At 52.2% G+C, this 8,824-nt stretch overlaps 1 protein-coding gene across 1 annotated transcript in view; it reads left to right on the forward strand.

The window, feature by feature from the left end:
• Positions 1-538: 538 nt before the first annotated feature.
• Positions 539-8,824, forward strand: part of IAH1 (isoamyl acetate hydrolyzing esterase 1 (putative)) — an 11,612-nt gene continuing 3,326 nt past the window's right edge. The window contains exons 1-3 of the mRNA XM_077751050.1: positions 539-632; positions 1,948-2,000; positions 6,144-6,292. Coding sequence (XP_077607176.1) covers positions 561-632; positions 1,948-2,000; positions 6,144-6,292 — 274 coding nt within the window. The 5' untranslated portion in view covers positions 539-560. The remainder of the gene's footprint in view (positions 633-1,947; positions 2,001-6,143; positions 6,293-8,824) is intronic.

Consider the following 8,824-nt stretch of genomic DNA (forward strand, 5'->3'; position numbering starts at 1 on the left):
CCTGCCTTCGACGAGAATCTGGTTTTGTGAGGTTAGCAAACACTACCTTTTGCTAACTTCACATCCTTCCACGCTTCACCCCGCTTCCTGGCTGGGTCCCCACTTTCCAAGCTTCTCTCCCCATCTTCGCCCTTGAATCGTCTGCCTTCCTGTCTTTACCAAATGCCCTGAGTTTTTCTCTGAGGTCAAAACCCTCCATACATGGTCGAGTACGTTTATGAGAGCTGGGCCGCGCGACGACCGACGCGTTCCCACCTCACACTCGTGCCGCGTGCGGAAACCCCTGATGCCGGGGCGGCCCCCCGGGCGGGGCGCGGCAGCGCGAGGCAGGCGGCGCCGGGAAGACCTGGCGTGAACGGACGGACAGGGAGTAGAGGCACGACGCCGAGATTTGGTTAAGGGACAAAAATGAGCGTCCCGAGGGGCAGCGGCTACCGCATGTCTTAAAAATGACCCGCTGGTCGCCAGAGAACGCCAGCCCCAGGACCCACGGGCGCGGCGGCCAGCCACCCCGANNNCCGGATATCCGGCCTGGCCCCGCCCTTCGGCCGGCAGGTAAAATGGCGCTGTGCGAGGCGGCGAGCTCTCTGTGCTGGCCTCGGGTGTTGCTCTTCGGAGATTCCATCACCCAGGTACCACCGCTTGGCCCTGGCGTGGCCGGATCCCTTGGGCGTCCACGGTCGGGCCTTCTGGGCGACGCCCCCGCCNCCGGCTCCCATCCTCCCGTCCGTCCCGCGGTTGTCGAGGCCGCGTCCCCCCAGCACAGGCCGCCCCGAAGGCTGAGCGCCCCTGAGGCGGGGTCTGCGCGGGAACGCNGCCCGCAGCCTCCGGCCGCGATCTCACGGTGGTCGTGCCCTCGCCGCCTCCAGCGCCCCTTCGGAACCCAGTACCGAGGTCCCCATGGCCAGCCGTTCCTGGCTTCGGGGTAACGGTGTGGGCGGCGCAGCACTTGCACACAGTTCCGCGTGCCCTGCCCTCCAGATGAGGTCAAGTTCGGGGAAGTGGAGGGACTGGTCCACGCCACGCCCTGGCAGTGACCAAGGCTGAGTTCACTGCTCTTTGTCAGTGTTCTGGGGATAATCGGGAGACCTGTACGAGTCGAGGCGGGGACGGGCGCCTCCTTTTCCACGAAACCTCCTTTAGGGCTCACAGCACGGACGGTGCTCCCTTTCCCACGCGGAGCCCCACCGGTGGGTCACCTGCGAGGGCGCGGTGGCGGCTGCATCGCCCCCTGCCGTTCTGTACAGCCCGTTCCACGCAGAAAACCCCTGGGACCAGTTCACTTCCTCTGGTGGAACAAGTTGATCTTGAATAAAACGTCTCCAAGAGTAACGCGGGTCGATCACCTTTTCACCCAGGATCATTTCAGCTCCCATAAAGGGAGAATATATGTTCTACTTCAGGGAGGAAGTACAGTTTTAAAAATTACTCCGGTGGTGTTTTGTTCTCTTCAGACCTGACTTCCTAAATCTGTTCTCTGTGTCTGTGCCAGTAAGTGGTAACATTTTTCAGGCAAGTGGGGCAGTAAGGGCTTTGCAAACTTATTGGAAAGTATATTTGAAAAAGGTTCCCCCTCTGAGTTCAGGAATTAACTTCCTTATTTCCGTTATGGAAATGTAGTACAGCATGGAGGTACCGTTGATTTTTCTCTTACAAATAAGTAGTTTTCCTAAGTAAAAATGACTAACGTTAGGTCTCAACAAAGTACAGGTGGCTGGCTCAAATCCAGTCCATAGGGAAGAGAACTCCCGCTCATTTCCAGAGTGCTGCTGACATTTAGCTGCAGTAATCCTGAAAATGACCTCTGAGCAATGCAAGCAATGAAGGCCATAAAGGCAGGGCGTACCAAGGGGAAACCAAAGGAGTTGCTGACCAAAATGCCCCTTACTAAAATGTGCTAATGACACTGATAAGTAGTAATGGCCTTTTTTTTTTCTTTTTTTCCAGTTTTCTTTCCAGCAGGGTGGATGGGGAGCAGCATTGGCTGACAAGCTGGTCAGGTGAGAATAGTTTCTAGATTGATACTTGAGCGCTTATTTAAAAAAAAAATTTTTTTTAATGTTCATTTTTGAGAGCGAGAGAGAGAGAGGGAGACACAGAATCTGAAGGAGGCTCCAGGCTCTGAGCTGTCAGCACAGAGCCCGACATGGGGCTCAAACCCACGAACCGTGAGATCATGACCTGAGCCGAAGTCGGACGCTTAACCGACTGAGCCACCCAGGTGCCCCTGACCAGGAGTTTTACCTTCTCCTTTAGAAGAAATAAGCTAGATGTACTACTACCGGTTTATCAGTACCTTCTAGCTTTTCTGTTCCCGGATGCTTTCCCTATTTAGACTTAATCAAAAAACATGAAAATATCACTTCGTTCCTCAGCGGGTTTCCCTTCTGAAAAATGGAGGAGTATAATAGCCAAGTTTTATCGAATGCTTACTAGGTGCCAAAAACTAATGCTTCGTGTGTATTGGCTTATTTAATCTTTATAACCACCTGTAAACAGAGTGCATTGCTCTCCAGTCCATTTTATAGCTGAGGAGAGTAAGGAGGGAGGTGAAATAACGAGGTCACACGGCTAGGAAGTGGCAGGTGGCCGGGCCTGGGAGCGCATGGTCCTGGGCCTCTGGAGACGATGAGGCCGCCCCCTCCTGTCGGGAGGGTGGAAACCCCGTGTGTGCCTGCGCAGGTGCCTGGGACTTGGAAGCACTCAGGAAATAGCAGGTTTATGTTTAGTGATCTCAATAACTGTTTAATTGGTCTCTTAACCTTTTCTGAAAAGCTAAATAGTGACTCAGGGGGCCTGGATAACAAGGTGTTTCAAATGTGTTACCCACACACAAATGTTTCATAACCGGCTAATGATCTTAGTGCTGAAATCCTGCCAGACTTTGTTTGCAGCCACGCTTGCCCGAAGGCCGCGTAATTAGAAGCCAGCGATTTTTCAGAATTGAGAGCAGTCACACGACCAAGCAGTAGCGGCGGGTGGTCTGCTGCGCCTCCGATCTCTCACTTCTCGGGAGCATCCTGTTGGGGCACAAAGCAGAGCTGCAGCCGGCTGACCCCACAGAGGGGCCTCTGGTCCGTGAACTCTTCCCCGTCGGGCTCCCCCCCCCACACACAGAGGGGCCTCTGGTCCGTGAACTCTTCCCCGTCGGGCTCCCCCCCCCACACACAGAGGGGCCTCTGGTCCGTGAACTCTTCCCCGTCGGGCTCCCCNCTGGCCACACTCCCCCCGCCAAATGCCCGAGGGCCATTTAGAAACCGCAGTGCCGCGGGGAGCGCCAGGGCCCAGGCGGAGGGGCCGCTGGCCTTGGCGTCCGAGCCCCACGCTCTTCCACTGGGCGATGGCGGGAGACACCAAGGGCAGCGGTCGTCGACGGCGTGTCCCCACTGCCCTCCGTTTTTAGCTCCAGAACCGGGCTCTTTCTGTGCCACACTGAACAAGTGCCCCTTTGATGGACATTTTCATCTTTAGCTGTGTTCCCGCTTGGGGTGAGCTATTTGCAGACCTGGGCCCCTAATGTCTGCCTCAGCCATGCGCACAGCCCTGGACCCACTCGCGGGGGCTTGGGGCTGTTTTCCGGCGTTCTGTCGGCTTCGGGTGTCCTCGTTCAGTGTTTAACGTAACCCAGTTTCCAGGTTTGAAAATTCAGAGGCACCTCGCTGAACCCGCCCTTCTGTACGCTGCCCGCGTGGAGAGTGTTGAATCTCAAATCTGTCCATGAGGGGCCTGGGGAGCTCAGTCACTTAAATGTCCGATTGATTCGGCTCAGGTCACAGTCTCGTGCTTCATGGGATTGAGCCCAGAGTTGGGGCCTCTGTGCTAACAGCATGGAGCCCTTGGGGTTCTCTCTCTGCCTTTCCCCGCTCTCGTGTACGCCCTCTCTCAAAATAAACATTAAAAAAACTTTTTTAATAAAATCTATTGTGTTCCGTAGTGACATCTTTCAAGTTTGAGCTTTTTTTTTTTTTTAATGTTTTTATTTATTTCTGAGAGAGAGAGATAGCGTGAATAGGGGAGGGTCAGAGAGAGAGGGAGATATATAACCCAAAGACAGGCCCCAGGCAGAGAGCCCTATGCGGGGCTCAAACCCACGAACCCTGAGATCATGACCTGAGCCAAAGTCAGACACTCAACCGACTGAGCCACCCAGGTGCCCCTCAAGTTTTAGCTTTAAATAAGATCTTTATATACTTCTTATAAAATCATTTTAATAACTTTTAAATCTATTTAAATCCTTTTAAAACTTATTGATATATTTTCATGTTTTTCGAAACAGCCTTATCTCTGTATTTCTTTAAACAAAAATACTTGGTTTGAGGCATTTGAAGGAGTTAGAATAAACTTAACCATTTTCAGGGTTTCTTTTAAATGTTTATTTGTTTTTGAGAGTGCATACAGATGAGAGAGACAGAGAGAATCTGAAGCAGGCTCCAGGCTGTCAGCACAGAGCCGGACATGGGGCCTGAACAGAACATCATGACCTGAGCCAAAGTCAGACACTTAACTGACTGAGCCACCCAGGTGCCCCACGATTTTAGTTTTTAAAAGCTTCTGCGGTTTGCTTTTAAAAATATGCCCTTGCCTCTTTTATAAAACAGCTTAGTGGCGCCTGGGTGGCTCAGTTGGTTGAGCGACTGTCTTCGGCTCCAGTTATGATCCTGCAGTTCACGGGTTTGGGCCCCACGTCTGGCTCTGTGCTGACGGCTCGGAGCCTGGAGCTGCTTCCGATTCTGTGTCTCCTTCTCTGCCCCTCCCCTGTTCGTGCTCTGTCTCTCGATAATAAATAAATGTAAAAAAAAAACAAAAAAAATTTAAACAGCTTAATTTACATTTTTTTCTAGAAGACAGTCTTACAGTCTGGATGTTTGGCAAGGAATCTTTGAATTCTTCTTCCCTCATAAGTTTCCAGTTTCTGTAGCCTTTTGAATAAGTTGGGTACCGTTGATTATGTTATTCAATCCAGAGGAATTCAGATATTCTTCCCCTTTCAGACGGGAGCCCTAACGGTTTCAACCCTGGGCCTCACTTGTCTCTTCTCCCTGTCCTTCTAATGACGACCTGTTACTCAGTCTGCAGTGGCTGCCATTCCCTGAGTGCCTTCTGTGTGTCTGGCTACTGCCTTACTGTTAATTTTCACCCTGCCTGCGGGTTACGTGTCAGGTTCATCTCTTCCTGTTGGGGAGCCTGAAGCCCAGAGGAATTAATAAGTGGCCAAGGCCTGATCTCCTTGTCCAGGGCAGCGAGATCTGGGCGCCGCCCCCTCCAATTCCAGCCCTTCGTGCGGGACTGTCCCCTCACAGGCCTCGGGGCGTCACAGCGACTGTACCACTGGAGGGAGGGAAACCGACTCCTCTCGTCAAGATTCTAGAGTATTCATTTTAAATGGAGTCTTTAAAATGCCTAGTCAGCTCTTTGTAGTCATTCTGCATTAAAAGCACTAAGAGTCAGTTAGAAGTAAACGTGGCTGAAATGTTTTCCCCGAGATTATAAATGTTAAGAGCTTTTAGAGTAGCGTCAAAACCGAGCCCCCTCCCGTTGCTGCGCGGCGTCTGTCGCCTGGTCTCATCACCCTGCAGAATTTGTTGGCGCCCCAGCATCTCTGCTTCGTTGCTTGTATGTGGGAATTGACTCTACCAAAGTCAGCCACATCGATTAGCCAACCATGAACTGAACTCTGAGATTGGTTATTTTTAAAAAATTTTTATTGTGAACAACTTGAGGCATCTATAAACACAACCCGGGGTCATGGGCGCTAAGTAATTTATTAAAATGATTGCATTAAAACCATCGGTCCTGCTGATGATGACACGTCAGTGTAGGTTTATCACGTATCACAAACATGCCTCCTGTGGGGCTGTTCGTGGTCGGGGAGGCCGTGCACGGGGGGCAGGGGTGTGAAATCCCATCAGGGGCGCCTGGCTGGCTCAGTCAGGACATGCGACTCTTGATCTCGGAGTCGTGAGTTCGAGCCCCGTGTTGTGTGTAGAATTACTTAAATAAACTTATTTTAAAAAAGCACATCAAAGCCACCACCACAGCCCGGAGGGAGGACACGCCCTCACTACTGGTTCCCTGCAGGGAGCCAGAAACTGTTCTTGGTGGAATTGTGGAATTCATCTTTGTTTAAAAATTCTTCATTTCAGAAAATGTGATGTTCTGAATCGTGGATTTTCAGGTTACAATACCAGATGGGCCAAAATCATCCTTCCACGATTAATCAAGAAAGAGGACGGTTTGGACAACCCGGTAGCAGTTACAATTTTCTTTGGTGCCAATGACAGCGCGCTCAAAGGTAAAGGCATTTTGCTGTTTTCCTAGTTCACCTGCCCTGACCTAAAACCAGCTTAAGCTTATCTGTTTTGTTTCTTTTTTTTTTTTTTAATGTTTTATTTATTTCTGAGAGAGAGAGAGATGGCATGAGCAGGGGAGGGTCAGAAAGAGGGAGACACAGAATCCAAAACAGGCTCCAAGCTCCGAGCTGTCAGCACAGAGCCCGACGCGGGGCTCGAACCCACGAACCGCGAGATCATGACCTGAGCGAAAGTCGGACGCTTAACCGACTAAGCCACCCAGGCGCCCTTATCCGTTTTGTTTCAACCGTTTACTTCTCTCCCGATAGATTTTAGGGAGAGAAAACTTCTGATGAGTTTTGCCAAGTTGATAATGAGTTCCCAGAGTTTATTAAGCGTTTTTCGTCTGGCTTTGATATCAGTGAATTTTATTCCCGACTTACTTGCTACCCACCTGGGTTGTTGGCAGACCTGATCTCAAACACTTGAAAATGCGTGGGTTTTTTTTTTTTTTTTTTTAATGTTTATTCTTGAGGAGACAGACACCGAGAGACAGAGCTGAGTGGGGAAGGGGCAGAAAGAGGGAGACACAGAATCAGAAGCAGGGTCCAGGCTCCGAGAGCTGTCAGCACAGAGCCCGCGATGCGGGGCTTCAATCATAAACTGTGAGATCGTGACCTGAGCCGGAGTCGGACGCTTAACGTACTGAGGCCCCCACGCGCCCCGAAAATGTTTTCTCGAGTCCACTAGTGTAGGACTAGGGTTCAGGTTTTTCTCGGTGGTTGGTGGAATCAGCAGTGGGGGGCCTGCCTTGCCACGTGGGTCAGGCTGGCGCCGAGCAGCTCGGGGCGCCCCCACCCGGCGCGGACTTGGGCCCGGGCGCGGGGACGTGGGGCTGTGTCCCTGCCTTTGGAGGACCGGCCGGCACAGGCCTTGCTCTCCCTCCCGCTCTCGCAAGGAGGGCTCTTGGCACAGCATGAAGGCGAGAAGTCAGCCTGGGTTCTGGAAAGTCCACTTGCAGAAGGCTGCTGTTTGGCCGCACGCTGGCGACGGCTCAGGGGGGCTGCAGGGCGGCCTGGGGTGCTCGCCACCTTGAGAAAGATGTCGTGTGAACCGTAGGTGCCGGTGGACCCTGTGAGCTCACTATTAGGAAGAGTCAGATCTTCACTTGACACCAGACACCAAAAACTAATAGAGGAAACTCCAAAAAAGGTGAATTTTCACCGAAATTAGGACAAAGAAAAACACTTCCTAAGCATAAAAGCAATGGAGGAAATCACAAGTGAAAAAGTAGGTTGATGAAATGAGATAATGTCAAAAAACTATAAAGGCTCAGATTGGCAAGTGGTTTTTAACCACCGATTCTTACGGCTGCTGCGTGTAGAGTGAGATGGGCACTCCCCTCCTCCACAGCCCCGGGGGAGACCTGTGATCTTTCTGGAAAGATACTTGACAGTGTGCATCCAAGGGCTTCTCTCATCTAGAAATCCAGCCTAAGAGAACACTCCGTAGTACAGCCCGGCGTCCGCGCAGACGCTTCTGCGGACTGTGTTTCCAGCGGCAGGAAGTGAGAGTGCTGTGCGGTGCGGAAACAGAGGCATGAGTTTGGTCGCCCAGCAAACACGTTTCTGAGGACTATTTATGGACACAGAAATGCCCATAATATAAGGTCAGGTGAAAAAAAGAACGATTTGGTTATGTGTCTTCAGTGTGGTCCTAAGTTTATATTTTAGGCGTACGTATCAACAGGGAAAAGACTAGAATGAAGTACCTCCAGGTGCCAACAGTGGTTTTCTGGGCGGTGGCATCTTGAGTGATTTTATGTTGCTCCTATGATTGTACTTACATGTGGTTTATAGACGGGAGCCCGTTTAGAAATAATCCTCGGCGGGGCCCCAGGGTGGGGTGGTTGAGCGTCCGGCTTTTGATTTCTGCTCAGGTCATGCACGATCCCAGCAGCGTGGGATCGAGGCCGCGTTGGGCTCCACACTGACCTGGATTCCGCTTAAGATCGTCTCTCCCTCTGCCCTTCCCCCCTGTACACGCGCGCGCTCTCAAAGAAAAAACTCCTTTGTAGATGTGACCGAAGTAGGAGCAGCAGCTGACATTTTTTTTAATTTACTTTGAGAGACAGCATCCCAAGCAGGCTCTGCATGGTCAGCACAGAGCCCCGCGCTGGGCTCGAACTCACAAACCCGTGAGATCACGACCAGAGCACAAGAGTCAGCCGCTTACCCGACTGAAGCCCCAGCCCCCCAGCGGCTGGCAGGTGTATCCGGGCTGCTCCCTGGGTGGTAGCCCCCTCCTGGAGTGCTTTACACGCTTGCTGATTTTCACAGCCACCTGGGGGCGGGGGGACCCGGGTACCGCCCTCCGTTTACCGGTGAGGAGACCCGAGTACGGGGCGGCCGAGCATCTGTCCCAGGCCCGGTGGCTGGCGGTGAGGAAGCTGGGATGGGGCCCTGCAGCCCAGGCTGTTGCCACCGCGGGAGCAGGCCTTGGCCTCTGCGGGCTGTCTCACGAAGAGTGGGAGT

The sequence above is a fragment of the Crocuta crocuta genome, unplaced genomic scaffold (genome assembly GCF_008692635.1).
Source record: "Crocuta crocuta isolate KB4526 unplaced genomic scaffold, BGI_CrCroc_1.0 scaffold129, whole genome shotgun sequence".
NCBI classification, from domain to species: domain Eukaryota; kingdom Metazoa; phylum Chordata; class Mammalia; order Carnivora; family Hyaenidae; genus Crocuta; species Crocuta crocuta.